This window comes from Pagrus major, chromosome 17, assembly GCF_040436345.1.
Source record: "Pagrus major chromosome 17, Pma_NU_1.0".
Classification (NCBI taxonomy): domain Eukaryota; kingdom Metazoa; phylum Chordata; class Actinopteri; order Spariformes; family Sparidae; genus Pagrus; species Pagrus major.
The window spans coordinates 7198895-7219696 of NC_133231.1; the positions used below are offsets into that span (position 1 = coordinate 7198895).

Below are 20802 nucleotides of genomic sequence, written 5' to 3' on the forward strand. Positions count from 1 at the left end.
GAGGTAGTCACCTGGAATGGTTTTCAATTAACAGGTGTGCCTTGTCGAGAGTTAATTTGTGTAATTTCTTGCCTTCTTAATGTGTTTGAGACTATCAGTTGTGTTGTGCAGAGGTAGGGTTGGTACACAGTTTAATACAGTTAATAGCCCTATTCAATTGCTGTTCAGGTCAGAGGAGACTGTATGAATCAGGCCTTCATGGTCGAATTGCTGCAAAGAAGCCACTACTGAGGAAGAACAAGAAGAAGAGAGGTGTTTGGGCCAAGAAACACAAGGAATGGACATTAGACCAGTGGAAATCTGTACTTTGGTCTGATGTGTCCAAATTTGAGATTTTTGGTTCCACCCACCATGTCTTTGTGAGACGCAGAAAGGGTGAGCTGATGGTTCCTACATGTGTGGTTCCCACCGTAAAGCATGGAGGAGGTGTGATGGTGTGGGGGTGCTTTGCTGATGACACTGTTGGTGATTTATTTTCAGCAAGACAATGACCCCAAACACACCTCTAGGCTTTGTAATGGCTATCTGACCAAGAAGAAGAGTGATAGAGTGCTGCGTCAGATGACCTGGCCTCCACAATCACCCAACCTAAACCCAGTTGAGGATTAGTTGGACCACAGAGTGAAGGCAAAGCAGTCAACAAGTGCTCAGCACCTCTGGGAACTCCTTCAAGACTGTTGGAAAACCATTCCAGGTGACTACCTCATGAATCTGATTGATAGAATGCCAAGAGTGTGCAAAACTGTCATCAAAGCAAAAGGTGGCTACTTTGAAGAATATAAAATATAAATCATATTCTGGTTTGTTTAACACTTTTTTGTTTACTGCATAATTCCATGTGTTCCTTCATAGTTTGGATGTCTTCAGTATTGATCTACAATGTTGAAAATAATAAAAATAAAGAAAACCATTGAATGAGTGTGTGTCCAAACTTTTGACTGGTAGTGGAACTTTCTTGAAGTTGCAGCATATTTTAATGAACATACTCTTGCTTAACTTAACTGGATATTTCACATCATCCTCCAGCCCACTGAATCCTTCTGTTCATATTAAAGGAAGAATCTCTCTTTAGTGATATTCGAATCGTTCAATTCACACTAATTTTGAGTTACTACATGTATATCTCTAAAAAGGCAAGATGAGGTGGTTGTTGAGTGGCTGTAAAAAGATGTGGGGCACAGGCCAGCATGTAAACAGCCATCACTACAATGACACACTAATATTTAATGGAAATAGATTTATTATGCCAGAATCAACTTAACCAAATGAACTTCAAATCCATCTTTGTGGACTCGACGTACGAGTCGATCTTCAAATTTGTCTTTGTGAACTTGATGTTTGTGTCAATTTTCGAGGACTTCATGTTGGAGTCGATATTTGTGGACTCGACGCTCAAGTCAATCTTTGTAGATTTGACATTTGAGTTGATCTGTAGACTTGTTAGTGGAGTTGACAGGGGAACAACCTTTTGATTTCTCATTATCTCGAGATAATGCTCATTTTCTTAAACCCAAATTATAGGCCTAAATCACATCCATTAATGCAAATGGGGAAACTTTAATTTTGTGTTATTAAATCATTTTTTTAACCCATTTTTCATGTAATTGTTTATTAGTATTTTTTTATTGTTGCGATCTGTGTAGAATGTACTGCAATTGTTCCTACTTGGATTGGCTTCATAAGATTGAAGTTTAAAAAAAAAGAAAATATCCTGACCATGTTTTTCTCACTGTTTAGTTGAGTACTTCTCTTCTCAAAGACGTACTAATAAACATACCTTGTCAGTTACCCGTTCTTAATATCAGCTGAGACAAACAAACCAACAACTCCTAAGGTTACAGTGCGTTTATTTGACGATGCTGTATACTTACATCTGTTATCATACATAGGTGAAAATGAGGCAGAGGAAACAAACAAACATAAAAATACAGATCTGTTAGTTCTATTTCTAAAGAAAATATTGTTATTATACTGAAGTGGTTATGAGGAGTAAAAAAAAAAAAAAAAAGGGAAAATATCCACATCACATTTCCAACAATTAAGTTGAAGACTTTGCACACTCAGCAACATCCAGCTTCCTGCCGCTGCTGCACATTTTTGCCAGATTCTGTGATGAGAAGAAAGCAGAGTTAATATTTATGAATCCTCTTGACCGCAATAAAGTTTCTACAAAATAAAATCTTACATTGGCAGCTCGGATGATGCTGCTTGGAGACTGGAGGGCTGCGAGGTCTGTTAGGATCTTCTGGAGATCTCTGTTAGATGGACGTTCTGAAACAGGAGAAATGAGGTCAGGTCTGTCACATGGTGAACAGCCAAGGTGGCTTCTACACAGACTTTAATGAGTGTGTGTGTGAGAACATACCTGGCTCAGGTGATGCTTGTGGCTTCAGCTGCAGGTATGGGTGCTCCAGCAACTCTGCAATAGAGACTCTCTCCCTGGGGTTTCGTACCAGACAACTCTGGAACAACAGGGCAATAAAAACAGCTTATGTGTATATAACATCCCTTTACAACACTTTAAATGTAGCCATTGTTTTAATCTATGGATTTGTTGTTAAAAAGGTGCAATATGCAAGAATTCATACTCAAAACTGACAGGGGGCAGCGTATCACCAGAGTAACAGCTAACTGCTGGTAACTTCAGCTGCCATTGGCTAGTAAGCATGTTTAGCAGTTCATCTAGTGGTCCAGACTGGGAGCTCAGACCACCAGGGGATTGTTGGTGTTTACACAACTAGCACAGGAATGTTGTACTAGAATGAGCTGTAGCTAGCTGGTTATCATGCTAATTTCAGTAGATACGTGTGCAACAAAATACATAGATGTCATAACATTGAAACTGTTATTTTTCATATTCTGTTGATACATTTTAATCTCAAATTCTTACATATTGCAACTTTAAATATGTATCAAAATTTTAGATAAACCTGTTCAATACAGGAGTCAACTGTAAAATGGAATATGCTCTCAGTGTACGTCAACTCTTATTGAAATGTTACCAATCAAACATTGTATTAGAAAAACAGCTGTTTGGTATTGTGTTTTATTAAAACACCCTTGTACTTCATATTTTCATAGTTTTACACCTAACTGATAAATTGAGTAAAATCAAAATAACTGACCTGCACCTCTCCAAAGAAATTAAGCATCTTCGTATTATTCTGTGTCTATATATTTTAAAGGCAAGGCAAGTGTATTTACGCAGGACCATTCATCTATCGGTCTGATAAAAGTTTAATTGTCAAAATGAGCTAGTTTACCATCACTTCAAATGCCCTTTTTCAACTCTAAATTCTGGACACTAAAATTCTAAAGACTCTAATAATTTAGCCTGGTTGTGGTCTCTCACCTTCAACACATGCAGTAAATCCTTCTCTGAGATGTCAGGAAATTCAATCTTATGAGAAGGGTCGATGATGGCGTGCAGCTTGGCAATCTGATTGGTGATGCTTTGGAATGGAGTTTTCCCGTAAGTCATGCAGTACAGGATGCATCCAAGGGACCACACGTCACCTTTGGTGCTGATCTTTAGGAGGGGGAGAAAAAAAAAGTAAGTAGTGTTTTCACCGCTGTACTCAATCAGAAATCATTGCGTAGAATATTTAATGACTCAGTGGGAGTACCTTTGAGCGTGCTTTTCCTGCCTGGGATGAAGTGTCTTTGATGGCTTCAGGGGGCATGTAGTTCAGAGTTCCAACCTGTGTGCGTCAAACAGCCATGTATTACGTGGGTTAAGTCCTTTTCACATGGACACGTGTACATCTGATACAGCTGTATTATCTTTACAATAAAATTATTTTAATAATCAATTAATCGTTCCTGTCATTTTCTTCAAGCAAAATGTCAAACATTTGCTGGCTCCAGCTTTTTAAGTGTGAGGATTTTCTGCTTTTCTTTCTCATCTATGATAGTAAATTAAAAGTCTTTGGGTTACTGACTGATGTTTGGACAGAAAAGTAATTTCACGGTGTCACTTTGGACTTTGGCAAATTGTGATGAGCATTTTTTGAAAAGTAAATAATTATTTGATTAAATAAAATAATCAGCCCCAATATTGACATTTTGGTTGTTACTCATCTGTGAGAATGAACTGTGCAGACAGAGTAAACAATACCAACAATTAACATTGACCAGCTGCAGTTAGTGTCGGCATGACAAGTCTTACTTGTGAATCCTTCATAATGCTCGTCACATCTGGTTGGATTCTGTTTGCGATGCCGAAGTCAATTAACTTTAGTGAAGCGTTCACAATTACAAAATTTGCTGGTTTCAGGTCACTGTGGACAATCCCTGCACAGAAGACATGCGTGGAATTGTTAGAAATGAAGATCATTTTAGTGTGCCATTTAGTAAACAATACTGACAGAAGGAGTGAGAGCTATAAAGAAAGAACCATGTTTGTGGATGGTTTGGACGGCCTCCAGCATGTTCTTCCAGTAGAACTTCCTCTCCAGCGGATTCACAGTTTTGCGGTTTCGCAACCAAGTGTTCAGATCCAAGTTTCCACACTCCATTAGCATGTAGATGTAGCTGTTGGTTATTTCACTGCAAACACATAAACAAGCATCATGGTATTTCTGACTGAAATTTTAACTAAAAATATGCCTCAAGAGCTATCACCTTAAAAAGAACAAAATATATTCAAATTTCCTGTGCAATGCACTGTTATATTGTGTTTGGACAAGTCATGTACTCACTAATCGTAGAGCTTGATAATTTGATCGCTGTACTGCTGTAAGTGGTTCAGATGTTCAATCTCATTTTTGTAACTTTCTATCGTCTGAGCATCAGCCTCCTCAAGGTCGACATATTTCACAGCAAACAGCTGCTTTTTGTGATCGAGGACCTGGTAGACCTGAAAGACACAGAACACAACGGCCATTCATTAACGCAGCAACAACAACAAGAGAAAAGTTTGGGAATGCTGGAACATGTATGATATGAATTCCCTACTAATGTTTTACCTTGCTGGATCCACCACGTCCAATCATCTTGAGTATGAAGAACTGCTTTCCCTTAATGGTAATGGATTCATTTGACAACGAAGTGACAGAAGGCTAAAATGAGATTCAGACAGAGGTATAGCACACCGTTAGAGTTTAAAAGTTAGTGTGTCTGAAGTTAGTGTGGCTGAATCAGTTCAGACAGTTGTTTGGTGTCATAGGAAAACTTGTTTATGGACACATGTAACACTCCAAGTCTAAAAATGAATGTAGTCTATCAGATAACAGCAAAAGGTAGGACATGACCATGCTGTACCTGTGGAGTTTGGAAACCCTGTGCTTGGTTAAGTGGCGTAAAGGGCTGCTGACCGGGTCCGGCTCTGTGTGTTGCCACTGCAGAGGAAGACACTTCAGGTCCTCTCTTTACAACAGGAGTGATAAAGCTGATGAGAAAAAAGATGAAGTAAGTGTGAATGGGCAAATGTTACAATAGCACAAACAAGAAACAAGTGAGCTCTTGAGTCTAAGATAATACCTGTTGGCAGAGGGGATTCTGTAGCTGTTTGGTGTCTGACAGACTGTTTGTGGGTTCAGTCTGGACGGAAGATGGAAAGACGGAGTGGGGAGTGACTCGTGCACACGAGGTACAGGTCTGGGGTCAGGGGGTGTTGTACGTTTATCCTAAGCAGAAAATCATTATGGGATGATTTGATCAGAATGACGGTAAGGCTTTGAGACTAAAACAGAATTTGATTCGATTAATAAATGATTTGTAATCATAAACAAACCATTTTTAAAAAAAACAAAAACAGTATTATATCAGACTGAAATCAGCAAATTAAGATAAAATGATCATGTTGTCTAATCTGTAGATATTCCTTCACTTGGTAAAATGTTGTCATAGTGAAGACAACACTTAAAAAAAAAAGCAAATTAAAGATTGTACATTTTTTAGGAAACATGTTTAATATTTGCTCATCATGCTTTGCATCCTGTGAAATGTATAACAGTATGTAAAGTCATCAGACCTCTGGAGAAACATGCCGGTTGACGAGTGTTGGTATCTTCCACTCTGATGGGGGCTCCTTGCTGGCAGGTTTGGGCGGTTCCACTGACCGTCTCACAGGGACTCGAGCAGGAAGCTGAAGTTCCTGGTTTCCCCCATAGCTAGGCACACTTACTGGAACACCTGTTTGGAAATCTACAAGAACAACAGTAGAAATTATACAAAATTTCAGTCCCAAACCATGCCCCGTCAGTGTTTTATCTTTTACAAATAAATAAATCTGTTACATTCAAGCTCTTGCCAAACAAGTTCAAACAAAGCTGATAAGCCTGTCACCACTTGGTAAATCTCTCTGCATTTCACAGCATGAGATTTTAAATCTGAAGTCTGTATGTTAAGTATGTTTTATGTCATATAATGAAATAATAATGATGAAATAAATGAAATAATGAAAGATTCTTCAGTGTATCTGTACCTGTGGGGTGTTCCTCTTCCCTGGTGGGCAAAAGCTGTTTCTCTCCAGCCTTCAGGTTACTTATAGCCACCTCCAGGAGATCTGCTGGCCTGGCATTCAACGCCTGGGCTTTGTGCAGAATTGATGTCGCTTTCATCACATTACCTTGAAAGGAAAGGAAGAAGAAAAATGAGTTCAGCTTTATTTTAGAGGTAGACATGCTAGACAAGTATTCCCTTCATTGACAAATTAGAAGTTGTAAGGTCATGTAAAACCAGCCGCTATAGAGCAGAGTTCACTGACCAAACAAAAATACTCTCCTTGTTATGTACTCCCACACCACTGAACAACCCTCTACTAATCATCAGAACACCTGATTTGGTCTGAATAAAAAAAGCATTAGGACACTGGCACATCTGTATCTGCTATTCATTTTAGAGTTCTTAACATGAATGTTGCCAAAAGTAAATGTAGTCTATAAAATATACATTTATAAGTGTGTAAATGTGCATTTGGTCTGTGCCGGACAATTCCATGTATCAAATGTATGGAAACTGATGGAAATAAATATAAAGCCATTGTACCTTGAGAAACCTCAAACTGGGCATGTGCAATGTGGACAAAGGCAAAGGCTCTACAGTTGGATCTTGCAACTATGAAGTGGTCTTGGGCTTCATCTGGGTCTTCGATCCTTCAAAAGAAAAAAGAAAGAAATTATGTTATGATCAAAAAGTTTCAGACAAAGCTTTAATATCAAAATACAAAGATGGAAAATTCAAATTTCTGTCAACAATACCCCCTAGCATACAGACAACAAAGTGGTAGTATTTTCCTCCACACTCACCCCTTTAGTTCTGCATATCTGACCAGTATTCTGGCATAGCTGGCGTTCTTGCTGTACTGTCTTATTGGCAGCCTGGAGAACATTTTAGAATAACAGTCCTTGAGCTTGTTAAGGAGGTTGATGTCTGTGTGCGGGTTGCCTCTTTTCTCCAGGTTCAGCAGATAAGACCAACATGACTCAGGGGAATTGCCATTGACAATCTGGTCAAAGTTGTATGTTACATCTGTAAGGGAGAAACTTCATGTCATTAAAATAGTAATAAGAACAGCAGCAACAGTTCACAAAGCTGTAAAGGTTTCTTCACTACTACAACTGCAGGGCATTCACTGTAGCATTTTGTCAGGGTGATAAAGTACCTTCCAGTCTCAAGGGGCCCCTTGTATGCAGGAGTGTGGTGGTGGAGTCTGCAGCTGCCTGGTCCTCCCAAGGACAATGCTCTGGGCTGACAGCTGGTGGCTGAGAACAATATAACATAAATGTAGTACACTTCTTTCTTCAACTCCATCAGAGCGCCGACAATAAAAAACACTGACTGTTCATTCTGACATTGCTAAACTTTCTTTATACTCACTTTGTGATCTCCATCAACATTTCTCTTTGTGGATGACAGCCCGAACACTGGGTTCATGTTTGAGCCAGATGTTTGCCTAAGAAAATGTTAAACAAGGTAAGTATCAACAACATTTGAAATGAATTATTACACTTTTGATTGAAATGTAACAAATCACTAAATTGCATTCCTTGGTCACACTACATGACTTTTAAAGCCATCAGATTGCTGTACTGTTCACACTACACAACTTTCTGTGTAATATCAAGAATCACGAAGTTGCAGTGGTTTGCACAGTACGTGACTGATCAGCGAGGGTCACATTTTACAAGATCTTTCATGCGAGAAGTGACACAAGAAATGAGCGGTCAAATTGTTTGTGTACCGATTTACCAAGGAAGGAAAGGAACATGGGTAAGAGAGTTGGAGGCAAACAAATCTTTTTATAATGAAATGCACAGCTGATGCTTGTGGTTATGCAAGGACGACAAGGATACTGAAAAGCTTATGTTTATGCAAATATATTCTGATAGAAACTGTAGTTATTGTGCCTCCTCCATACAAACTGATGCATAAGAATGGGTTCAAAGATGACATCAGAGGAGAGTCTGCTCTTATTGTCTGCAGCTCTTAGCGGCTAGCTGACCCATCTCAAACGCGACCAGATACAGCATTTAGCCTGCTTGATATCCTTCAGCTGTGTGCGAGGCATCAGCGAGCTCTTGGATCGAGTCTTTGAACACATCACACATAGCAATCGTAGCTCACGGAAGCAAGAGCTGACTTGCCTCTGACCTGCTGCTTTTGTTTTTGAACTCCAAAAACTGTCAGCGAGTGGAAATCAGGGCTAAAATCCTTAAGTGTGAACTCATTATAGTGGTGTCATGGTACAACACGTTTACATGGGGTGACCTGTGGTTTCCCTGCAGTATGTATGATAACAGCAGAGGATAAGAAGATGTCAAGAAAGGAGATATTTCATCAGCATACAAAACACAGCACCACAATTCAAATAAAAAAGTGTGAAAAATTGTTAGATTTAACCCTTTAGTGGCTAGCCCTAAAGTGGCTAATGGGAAACTCATGCTGCCCTCGCAAGGGACCTTGGTTGTGTTTAAGCAGGATGACAGGATAAATAATGTTAAATTATTATAAATCGAACAAGCTATTTTCCAATACTATGTACTTTTTCAGATTTAATTTGGCAACAAAACTGTTTTCATTAAGCTTTGGTCAGGACTTAAATTATTCACATTTGAAAATAAATTTTGTGTTGGTATAAAAGATTACCTCGACAAACTGGAGTGAACTGATGCATCACTTCTCTTCATGTAATCATCATCATCGTGTTCTGGGATAGAGAAAGGTACTATGGGAACTCTCCCTGGCTGCAACAGAAAAGAAGGACTATTTGGTAATCATTTTCTTGCAATCTTTGAAAAAAAAAAAAAAAGCATGGTAAAGGGATTTGTTATAACACAAGAAGAATAAACTCTCACCATGCCAACTGCTCTCTTGCGTTGAGATCCAGATCTCCAGCCTGGTAACAGGTCATCTGATGATGCTGCAGGGGGCTCAGTCCTGCAGAACAGAGATCAACACAAGATGTCACTTTCTTTAAATCAAATAGCAGCCTTATTAACCATTGAAAACTCTGTTGTTTTGATCTTACCCTGAACCAAAAATACTGGAGAGCTGCAAGTCGCCTGTCCCGTCTGATATTCTGTTGACTTTTTGGAATGTGGAGCCTTTTCTGACAGATTCGTGCAAATTACTGTTTGACACAACTGGCAGAAAGAAAACACAGCAAAATGGGAAAGTAAGATGACAAAACGCAAATATAACTTTTGATAATATTGCATTGAGAACACAAACTCTGATTTTCTGAATCTAGCTATGCAATGTAATGGAATAAAACATTAATAAATACTCACATGGTACGTTTTCCTTATCCTCTGCACAGGACTGTTGTGTTTTCCCCACCTGCATGCTCTGCAAAGTCGCCTCCAGCAGTTCCTTTGGTTTGGCACCCAGTTCAATCGCATTCTGTAATATGTAAATGGCTCTCTTTGTGTTGCCTGGTGAGATGATAAAGCACAAACTGAAATACCCCAGATAACACGTCATAAGAATACATGACTAAGACCAACAAAAAGCTCTTTTCTCTACCTTGAGAATGTTCAAACTGTGCATGCGCAATGTGAACAAATGCAAAGTTCTGGCTGTGAGATCTTGCCACGTTGAAGTTGGCTTCTGCCTCATTGACATCTTGAATTCTAATAAAAAGGAAAAAAAGAAGTTGTACCGTTTTTTGAAAAGCACATCAAAATGTTTTAAATCTGTCATACTTTATCTACTAATGAACACAGAATTAAAACTAGAATGAAGACAAAGGTCTTTGATATCCTTGTAATAACTGTGGTTACTCACACTTTTAGCTCTGCAAATCTGACCAACATCCTGGCATAGCTCTCATTCTCACAGTACTTCCCCAGTGGCATATTGGAGAATACTCGGGTATAAAAGTCAACAAGTCTAGTGAGGTGGTTTCGATCCAGGTGAGGGTCCCCCTTCTTCTCCAGGTCCGCCAAATATGACAGGCATGATTCAGGTGAATTGGTGTGGATAACCTGGTTAATATTGTCCGTGTCATCTGTAACGAGTGCAAGGCAACAGGACCACTTTATGAAGTGTGGACATACAATACTGATGTGTATGGATGTTACAGTGTCACAACATTACCTTCACTGAGATACTTTTTTATTTTGTTAAGTTTTTGAAAAATCATGGCAAGCTGCTGCTTTCTGTCAGTGTGCTCCTCTTCCTCCATCTGAAATTGTGGGGTAGATACATTACATTAGTCCAGACAAGGTTATGCACATATTCTGAAATGAAAATATACACCAAGAACACCATATTCTGTTAAAATAATGACGATTGAATAATTCCTTACTCAATATGACAATGTGCGTTACTCATAAGCATGACTTCAGAACTTTTAAAATTCCTTACGAGACCCTATGCCAAACCGGTGACGTTATAAGGGACATTTAACATACAAGGGAAGATGTGTTGAAAGACAACTATACATTTTCTATTGTATCGACTAGCTGACAGCTTTGTCGAGCATTTGTTTACATGTCGACAATAAAACTATTGCCATAACCTTCTTGAAGCTACAAGGTAAGTTGTGTACAATTGCTGCAAGGCAACAAATAGTTTCAGTGATATATTCAAGACTCAAGACCGGACACCGCCCTTCCTTTACAAAATAATTTCCTCTTTCGTGTTTACAGTCTGAGTTAGCTCAGCTAGCCAGTAGCTAACGTAAGCTGACATTTTGTTAACGGCACTGTTAACGATAACTAGGTTAGCGAGCTGGCTCCCCTGTGCGTCACGCACGCTCAGAGGTAGTCAAACATGTATAAGGCAAGGTATAAGGCCATCTTCAATAACATTAAAACAAGATATTCCGTTTCAAAATAACCTCACCGTGTTTTCGCTGTCATTAATCCCTTTTCACTCTGATGGGGAAGGAAAAGAGGCTCAACATCAACTGCCAGTTTTCAAATATGCCACTTCCAGCAATGTCGTGTGTTGATTGGATAGTTTGTGATGACGACAGGGGTTCGTCGGGCTCTTCTTCGTTGCTTGTCTTTAAGGGCGGTTTGCATCCAAGATATTACATTACCGCCCTCTACTGAATTTAAATAAGACTCAATTGTTATGGCTGCTCTAAATTTAAAAAGAAAAGTTCTTCCCTACTCCTCATCCTACTTTCTCGTAAAACTAACTAACTCGATCTAGGCTCTGCGAGGGCCTGAACACATCTCTCAACAAAGCCTGCATTTCTTCTCCAGTAATTCCCACAATATCTATATTATAGCCTTCCACCTCAGCAGCACACAATCACACACAAACACACACTAATGTCCTCATTTTTCCCAGATTACAGGTGCACTATGTAGTTTCGGGGACGTTCTTTTAATCTGAAGACACAATCCTCATTGACAGATTTATGCCTAAACAAACTAAATAAACAAACTCCAGTGTTTCATGACTGAATAAAGTGAATAAACAAACTGACCTTAAAAGGACAACAGATATTTGGGAGTAAATCAGCTGATATGCACACATTTGTTGCAGTAATCCCTGAAATGTTCTGCAAGCTATGTAATGGAGGCAGGATATTTTATAGTTTAACAATATATTTTTATTGTCTAAAATGGTATCAATGCACTGAAAAAGCAAACCTCACTGCGAACTTGAAATTTATAAATCCCCCAAGCAGCTTTATCAGCATTATGTTCTGTTAAAACAAAAAGATTTCATATTAGCCGATAACAGACAACATATACATATACACAGATACTGACATATCTGTGATAGGCCAATAATATCAGCCAACCAATACAACAAAAACAGAGACTGATGAATCCTGGTAACTGGTACATGAATAAGGCAGTATGAGATTTAAAAAAAACTGCCATACTTCAATCCAGGAGTCTCCAAGCATACTACTGAAGTATTCTGCAGAAAAGATGGACACAGAAGTAAAAACACTTGACGCCTTTCCACTTGCATGTGTTGTGATTGTTAGTTCAGACCATAAAGTGTACATTAATGCATAACATATGTATATGAAATATTAAAATAAAAATACATGAAATATCTTGTTTCAGAAGACACAAGAGTCAAGGTTCACAATAGCTCAATGGGAATTACAAGTGTTGTTGCTCCCTCAGTTTCCGACAGTACTTGAACGCAGCAGCACCACGCTGTACTTCCCTGTTCCTGCTCCTCCCAGCTCAAAGATGGCAGCCATGGGACAGAGATGAGAGACGACACCAATTTAGGAGTTTTGACATGAAACAGCATTGGGGCGTAACGTTACAGCTGTTCTCTGCATGTTTTTGACATGACAACGATATAATTTGTGACTGCCCAATGTGTCGCCCTACGAAGACAGCTAAAGGATTCAGAAATGGGATGTTTTCCTGTAGGCTAAGCTAGCAAGCAACGGGTAGCAAATAAATGAACTTGTCTCTTCTGCCATACTAGAAGCAAGCAGCTGCTCTGCATACGGTGTACTGACATCTTGCAAGGTGGGTGTCTCTTTGTATGGTAGCTTAAAAAGCAAAAGGCTAATGTGAAGGCATAATTTAATTGCGTTAATTTAGCATAAATATTGGTGGGACTTGCATAATATCTAGTGCTAGCTAACCTTAGCTCGATCTGTTTCTTCTATGGTGGAAATGGCGTTGTAAACACAGGTGTAACGTTACATCTGTCAGTATAGTTGCATTTATTGGGGTTAACCTATGTTCATTCTGTTGCTAAAATACAATATATTGGCCTTGTGGATTAGATTACCCACAATAAGGGTGGCATTTTAGTAGGAGGCCGGTGCCATGGCTCTCCTGATTCTGGATAACATGACTTAACGTTGGTACGCTGTGTTCATAACATCCTCCTTTTTAAAGATTGACTCTCGGCCAGCTCTACTCAGTCTAATGCTGCCCTGCATACACATTGGTCTACTGGATGCCTTGGTGTTCATCCTGGTGCTCTGGAGCAAAACAAGACACACACGTGCATCATTGTAAATCCAAATGCTAATATTTTCTCTCTTCTTCCTACCAGCTCAGTTTCATCATGGCCATCACTCAGTTCCGTCTTTTCAAGATCTGCACATGTCTAGCCAGTTTACTTTCTTTCTTCAAAAGGTTGATATGCAGGTGAGCACAACTGAACACTTAACAAAGATGAAACATATCCCTGATAGTTGCTGTTCTCTTTGATGAACATCTTGTCAGTGAAACACTTGCTAATGTGCAATCATAAATACACTGGAAAAAAATGAAGAAGAAAAAAATAAGTTCACCCAAAAAAGAAAATTTGGTCATTATCTACTCACTTAGATGCTAATGGAAAGGCAAGTGAGGTTTCATTGTCCACAAAAATTCTGAAGCTTCACGGCAAAACAGTGTGGAAGCATTCTCCTGAGCAACTGAAGTAGATGTGACTTGTTTTAAAATGTAAAAAAACAACCGACAAAACATAAAATGGCTCCATACAGCTTGTTTGGCATAATCAAAGTCTCTTGAAGCCCTGAGATCCCATACTGATTTGAAAAGATGTTATTTACATCATTTCCTAAGATGAAATATTCACTGTAGCTGCTATTCTAAAAGCATGCACCCCATCTGAAGTGGGTGCAAGAGCTCAACCTTGCTTCAAGTGTGTAAATGACGTGTATTACGCTGGACAAGCTGCATGTTTTATGCTTAAGCTTTATGTTTTTATCTGTTGTTTTCTTGCATAACTTCCCCTTTCCTGGGTTGAGTAAATGGTAAATGAACTTGTGTTTCTACAGTGCTTTTCCAGTTAACTGACAGCTCAAGGCATTTCATAATGCTTGTCACATCACACATTCATACGCTGATGGCAGAGGCTGCAATGCAAGCTGGAGAAATCGAACCAGCAACCTTTCTTTTAGTGGAGGACCCGCTCTACCTCCTGAGCTACGGCTGCCCCAGCTAGATAATTACTGAATTTTAATATCTGGATGAACTTATCCCTTAATACCTTTTGAGAATTTGACAGGATATACTGGTAAAGTTTGTACACGTCTGATCCAAAGCTTTTTATATAACTAAGTTTGCAGTGCTTATTCATCATACTGCACTAAAGGCAGGTTTTCCTCGCCACTGTCGCCAAGTGCTTGGTCACTGTGGGGACTTTGGGTGTCTGTGAATTAAAGAGTATGGTCTAGACCTGCTTTAATTGAAAAGTGTCATGAGATAACAACTTGTGTTTTGATTTGGCTCTTTATAAATAAAATGGCTTGACGTGACTTGACTACCACAATGGTCTTGTACATGTTGGTGGAAGATAAAACCTGATCCGTACTTTGTGGATCACATGTCTGCCGATTTACCACCCGAATCTATGATTCAGAAAGGGTCTCAATTCATGGTCTCTGTGATGCTAGAAGACAATCAAACTGGCATCGGATTGATCCCTCAACGCTAAACAGATCTTTTGTGTTAATGATCAGTTACTGCTGTTTACAACATTAAATTGACTTGTTATTTCATTGTGTTACTCTGCAGGAGTGGTAGAGGTCGCAAGCTCAGTGGTGATCAAATAACTCTCCCGACAACAGTGGATTTTTCATCATCTGTACCAAAAAAGGTCAGTATTGTGTCAATTCACTGCACCTGCCCTGAGAAGTTCAGAGCCTAGCGTTCAATATTTGGAAAGGCAAAGTACAAATATAATCATTGGACTAAACTTGCATGTATTTGCTTATTCAGATAAACTAAACAAACACCTGCTTTCAGTTCCCTGTGCACAAATAAAAATACTTTAAATTGTGTTTTATTGTCTACAGCCAGAGATTGAAGAATGGAGCTCTTGGGATGAAGATGCTCCTACGAGTATCAAGATCGAAGGTGGTAATGGAAACGTTTCTCCTTCACCCAATGATGTCGACGAAGAGCCCGACTACTTCAAAGACATGGCTCCCACCATCAGGAAAACACAGAAGGTATGTCCACAGACATGGAGCAGATCCAGGGTCTCTTTAGATGTCAATTTTATCCCTGCACATTCAACACAGACATTAGTCCTCGATGTGTTTGCTCTAACTTATCACAAAGATGAGAAAATTAGGGGTTAGCTTTGAAGCAATGCATGGTTTCTCCCAGGAAATTCTATAGCCAAGGGGGTGACCCCACTTCACACATCTTGTGATCAATTTATTTACTAGGTGACAGCACAAACAGTAGCGGCACTCCCAAAATATGTGGCATTTGCTGTTTGAAATAATGCACATGCTCTTTTTTCCTAAAGGTTGATGTTTCTTTTCTTAAAAGTGTATTGATTTTTATTTTGTGAGCAGCAGAGTTGTTCTTTCTTTCAGCCGAGGTCGCCCACCTCACCTAACTTATAAAACATATTTACATTTTGTATCTTGTTAGTTACCAAGCTGGTCACCACTATATCCAAGAGTTTGAGCTTTTTTCTATGACTTACAAAAGCCAGGAAGTGGAGCACAGGGACTGAACCTCTGAGATGATGTGTGCAGCTACTGCTCACAGCTGTCGGTCGAGAGCATCAAAGCCAAAGCAGCGTTTTTTTTAATTAATTTATTTTATTGTCAATTGGACACAAAAAGCACCCATACCAATAATTGGAGTTACATTCCCTATCAGGAACCTCTTGATATGACAGCAAATAACCAAATTAAAAAAAAACCAAATTGCCCTAAATGATGGTCATCAATAAAAAAAAAAAAGGCAATTTATTGTTTAACGTATCTTTATGAGGTAAATGTTTAACACAATGTAATGGCTGTAGAATAATGACACCACCAGTGTTAAGCTTGGTTCCCTATAAACCATGCTTTCACCATGCAATTTTGTCTGCCACCGAGCATGAATAATCCTGGGAGAATGAAGGCTGACTGGTGATCCAGTCAGGCTGGCCGCCTTGCACCATTTCTATCTGCTTTCATGTGTCCAATTTTAGAATAAATGAATGGATAAACTGACAATTTGTCCTGTCCTGTTGGTAGCTGCTGCTAGGAAAACATAAAGCAATCCAGATGTCCTTGAGACACTGATGACCATAATAATACCACTTGAAAACACTGGAAAGTTTCCTGTTTCCACTTGAACTAAATTATAGACTTTATGATAATATGGTCTTTAGCATAATGCACTTTACTTGCATTTTATGTTTATCTAAAATATCACATAAGATTAATACATAAAAGCTCGGTCAAATCTCCAGTGTAAAAAGATCATGTAAATGCATCATAGCATGATGTAATGTACAAAATGTTGTATCTGAATAGTTAATAATGAACGTTGTCAGATTGTATTATAAAATGATTAAATACATGCTTATACTGGGATTATAATGCGTCACAAAGTGCTTTGGTTAAATTTTGCACCCCTGTTTCTCTGGTTTCTGTGTTGCAGATATTGCTGAAGAAAAGGGAGCCTTTGAACTACCCAGTGCCTGATGGCTCAGCAGGTTTCTCCAGCAGACTGGCAGCCTCTCAGGATATGATGACCTTCAGTCCACCCTCGGTAAGATACAGCTTGATAACATCTGAAGCGTCAGGCAGCTCTTCGGCTCCTCACACAATCACGACTTTTGTTTGAAAAGTTTAAGACCAAGTAGAGTTTCTACTGCAGACGTGTATAAAATGAAATGCATCTCAGTCCAAATACATGGCCGTGTAATTTGTACAGTAATTGAAAAGATCACCAAATTATAAAGCAAACCCAGAAAGTACAGGCTGAAAATGGATAAGATTGAAATAGACCATGTTTAGGGGGCCCAGTCTTAGTCTAATAATGCAGACTATGTAAGTTATATATTTATCAGGTGTTGTTAAAAATATTAACAAGTGGGAGAGTTTCTTTGCTATAAAAAGAAAGTTAAACTACTTGTGTAATCCTGTAAGTCTTGTAAAGAACTTTGTTAAAGCTGCAGGACTTGAATGTAAGAACGCACCCACATTATCAGTCAAAATGACGAAGTGAGCCTGCAACAAAGATACATTTTGGTGTCATTTCTGGATGATTTTTAGTAGGGGTCGACCAATATGGTATCCTGGTGTCAAAGTTGAGAATAACAAGTGCTGGAATGTAACTAACTATAATTCACTCAAACACTGTACTTGAGTGTTTCCATTTTCTGCTGCTTATCACTTCCACTCCACTAAATTCACTTGATAACTTAAGTTACTAGTAACTTTGTAGATTCAGATTATTCAGTGTTGACAGGCTATTACTTTCGATGTGTATCCAATCAGATAGTGTTGTGGGCGGGACATTGAGTGAGACCAGAGATCATAGAAAGGATGCTGCACCAGAGCCAAAGTAGTGCATTTTTAAATTCATTGATTTTATTGGAAATCGGACACAAAAAACGCTCATACTGACAATTGGAGAAATGCTTGATAGCAGCCTGGATAATCGGTCTATCCCTAATTTTCAGGCTATAGTAAGTGGCAAATCAAACCTTTTTTGAATAATAGTTAATATACACATTTAATTGACCAGAAATGTTAAAAAAGAAAAAAAAACTCTTAAGAGAACTCTTTATTTTCATGGGAAAACAGCTTGTGACGGGTCTTCAGACTGTGCAGTCATGTCAACATTGCAGTAAGGGAGTAATTAACTAAAGAATAAAAAATATTATGGATGAATTGTACGGTGTCCTCCATACCATACAAAGCTAAAGGGTTACATCCAAAATAATTATCTTGTGAAGAGAAATTCTTGTTTTATTTTAAAACTGTCCTTTTGTTCAGGCTGAACTGGGAGAAATGGACACCTGGCAAGGGGACGCAAATGCCTGGGAGGACGAGTCTGATGCTGCCTGGGAAGCAGAGGAGGTGCTCAGGTAATATTCAAGAACGCCTCTGTGCCTGTATACAGTACAAAGATGTGCATTAAGACCAGTTTTCCATATTTATCAGTCCAGTCAAGGAGTGTAGATCCACATTATGGCCAGCAGATGACAGTGTATGCCATTGTATAAATGCATCAGTGCAAGAAACGAGATTCTGTTTTCACTCCCAGCTGACCTAGCTTCCATTGATGTGTGCTGTAATGACATTGCTTGCAATCATGTGTTTACCTTGCCTTTTATTTAACAGACAACAGAAGATGGCTGAGAGAGAAAAGCGGTCCATGGAGCAGCAGAGGAAGAAGATGGAGAAAGATGCTCAGAGGATGATGAAGAAGGAGCAGAAGATTGCCGTCAAGCTCTCGTAACATTTTTAGAAATGCTCACTTTTGAGCCAAAGGGATTGGATGGGGGCAAAGACACTAAATCATTCGTTACTCTGTCTTTAAAGTCATCAGACCGGCCAGGATTATCGCCCTTCATTACTTATCTGTTCACAAACTGTCCTCCTTCTCCACCTTGTTTTCACCAGCAGCCATTTTAGTCCGTTTTCCAGCTGCAGCAGTGTAAAATACATAAGGCACCTGGTGTACTCACTGATCATGAGGCAAGGTCATTTTGGTCTTCGAGGAAGAGCTGTATTTATACGGTCCAGATCATCTTAGGTTAAAGGTTAGATGCAGCATTAGATTCTGATTAAATCTGTCAGCTAGTGTAGAAAAATGTTCTGTTTTGGTTTTTCCCAGGAGCATTTGTAAATAAACTGGTACCTGTGCTACCTTTTTTTTGAATCTCAAATAGGGAGTACAATTCCTTTTCTTTGTCATATTTATAACCTTGAAAGACAAAGGAGTGTAATTAACTTAAAGCATCACTGTATACCAGTGACATCCCTCTGCTTCATTTGATTCTTGTGTTTTTATATTTATGGCATTATGATGTTGTCTGAAAACTTGATTTTCTTTTTTTCTAATGAATGTTGCTTGATATTTCACATTATCTCCCTTTGCTGTGCAGCCCTTACTACACTGGAAGTCTGCAGTTGAAAAAGTTCAATGTGATCATAGATAAATGACCATAGACTAGAATCTAGCCCAACTATAAATGTTAGCTGTGGGTTCCTATGGTAATCTCATGGCTACTAATAGATCTGCTATTTGTTCTCCTCCGTTGTCATCTTTTCATATCGAAGGAAAATATCCAGTTATCACAGCATTTTTTAATTTGTTTCTTTTTGTTTTACCCCAGGGGGAGGGAATGTTCTTCTGCTCTTAAATAGTTGATACACTCACTGCTCAGGCGCTGTCTTCATAAAACATGGATCACCATCAGCACAGTAATTTCAAACCGGTTATGTTGCCCCGATAAGATTAAAAATAAATTCTTGCTTCTTTTCTCATCAAGCTTAACAGATGAAGTTAATGGTTTTGTCTGAGCAATCCTGTTTTGCATTGCTATAATGAAATTACCAGGCAGTGTTGAAAACATCGGTACCAGTGCCAATGGGCAAGCTGTTGTCATGGAAACGTTGGCAGGTGAAGAAGGTCTCTTATAAATTTAAATGTGCAGACATGATACAAAATGTCTCTGGTCTGTAATGGCTGAAATTGACTCAGGTGGAGGTGAGAGAGGCAAATTTCTATGCTAAATGTTACAAATGGAAAAGCTTTGCTGCTTCTAAAGAAATACTGGGTGCATTTTACACGGTAATGATTTATTGACACACTCATGAGGTGCTGATTCTGTTAAAATATGAATGATATAATGAGCTAAGTGCATGATCAGCGTTAAGACTTTAATTCAAAGCAGGTGCCTGTTTTTTCAAGGTAATTCAGCGAATCTATGTGGATCAGTGTTTTCTTTGGAAAGGCTGTTTTCCCCTTGGTTTTCATTGAGAAACGGTGCATGTGGTTCTGTTCTGTCATTTTGCACATTTAAGTTTTCCAAAAGTGAATCACAGAGAACCCCTTTGTTTCTCATCCATTTCCTGTCATTGATGTGTAAGACCTCGTGTTATGGGAATGGTTGTGGTTGAGCACGAATGACTTCAAAAGCTTGATCAGTTCTGAAGGTTTGGCAGATTGTATGCCTGCTGTATTAGTCCTACACAGGTTTTTAATAAAATGATTTGATTCATACCTCTAGAGGCGATGAACTTTGGTCATGAGTCTGCTGCCTGATGTTTCATTTGGGAAACTATCTGAATATCGTTACAGATGGATGACATCAGCCATGCTCATGGTGTTGCTCTAGTTGCTCTCCCTAAACCTAATCAAGTATTTGAGTTCGCTAAACCTAACCGAGTGTTTGAGTTCCCTAAACCTAAAACTTAAACTTAACTAAACCTAACCAAGTGTCTTGAGTTCCCTAAATTAACTGAATGTTTGAGTTCCCTAAACCTAAAACTTAAACTTAACTAAACTTAAAAGAAATGGAAAATAAGTGAACTTACAAACCCTGGTCTCCTGGGTAAGCGTCCTGTACTTTCAGCCACAGCAGCTTGCTTAAAATGTGGGCATTGTTGCTTTTTCATAAGTAGAAATGATGGTCCTGGTACAACATTAATTATTA

General features: G+C 38.9%; 2 protein-coding genes across 2 annotated transcripts; one reads left to right on the forward strand and one right to left on the reverse strand.

The window, feature by feature from the left end:
* Positions 1-1846: 1846 nt before the first annotated feature.
* On the reverse strand, positions 1847-11368 carry ttk (ttk protein kinase). The gene is made up of 25 exons (XM_073485479.1): positions 11293-11368; positions 10543-10630; positions 10231-10453; positions 9970-10076; positions 9735-9878; positions 9473-9587; positions 9300-9381; positions 9091-9188; positions 7822-7897; positions 7607-7706; positions 7251-7473; positions 6991-7097; positions 6428-6571; positions 5975-6147; positions 5482-5627; positions 5263-5389; positions 4968-5060; positions 4701-4858; positions 4397-4548; positions 4169-4293; positions 3627-3701; positions 3353-3529; positions 2366-2462; positions 2186-2271; positions 1847-2107 (listed from the first exon to the last, which is right to left on the reverse strand). Exons 2-25 carry the CDS (start codon positions 10628-10630, stop codon positions 2039-2041), a joined length of 2985 nt encoding a protein of 994 aa, XP_073341580.1. The 5' UTR covers positions 11293-11368; the 3' UTR covers positions 1847-2038.
* Positions 11369-12590: 1222 nt separating this feature from the next.
* On the forward strand, positions 12591-20382 carry ebag9 (estrogen receptor binding site associated antigen 9). The gene is made up of 7 exons (XM_073486014.1): positions 12591-12905; positions 13444-13538; positions 14916-14997; positions 15197-15352; positions 16791-16901; positions 18134-18225; positions 18482-20382. Exons 2-7 carry the CDS (start codon positions 13456-13458, stop codon positions 18597-18599), a joined length of 642 nt encoding a protein of 213 aa, XP_073342115.1. The 5' UTR covers positions 12591-12905; positions 13444-13455; the 3' UTR covers positions 18600-20382.
* The last annotated feature ends 420 nt before the right edge of the window (positions 20383-20802 follow it).

Excerpts from the sequence above, each read along its gene's own strand:
- ttk (XM_073485479.1), bottom strand. The coding sequence starts at position 10,630 with ATGGAGGAAGAGGAGCACACTGACAGAAAGCAGCAGCTTGCCATGATT. Across the intron at positions 9,588-9,734 it reads GGATAAGGAAAACGTACCAT|TTGTGTCAAACAGTAATTTG; the intron begins GTGAGTATTTAT and ends TCTTTCTGCCAG. Across the intron at positions 4,549-4,700 it reads ATTATCAAGCTCTACGATTA|TGAAATAACCAACAGCTACA; the intron begins GTGAGTACATGA and ends ATGTGTTTGCAG.
- ebag9 (XM_073486014.1), top strand. The coding sequence starts at position 13,456 with ATGGCCATCACTCAGTTCCGTCTTTTCAAGATCTGCACATGTCTAGCC. Across the intron at positions 16,902-18,133 it reads TGACCTTCAGTCCACCCTCG|GCTGAACTGGGAGAAATGGA; the intron begins GTAAGATACAGC and ends CCTTTTGTTCAG. Across the intron at positions 18,226-18,481 it reads GAAGCAGAGGAGGTGCTCAG|ACAACAGAAGATGGCTGAGA; the intron begins GTAATATTCAAG and ends TTTATTTAACAG.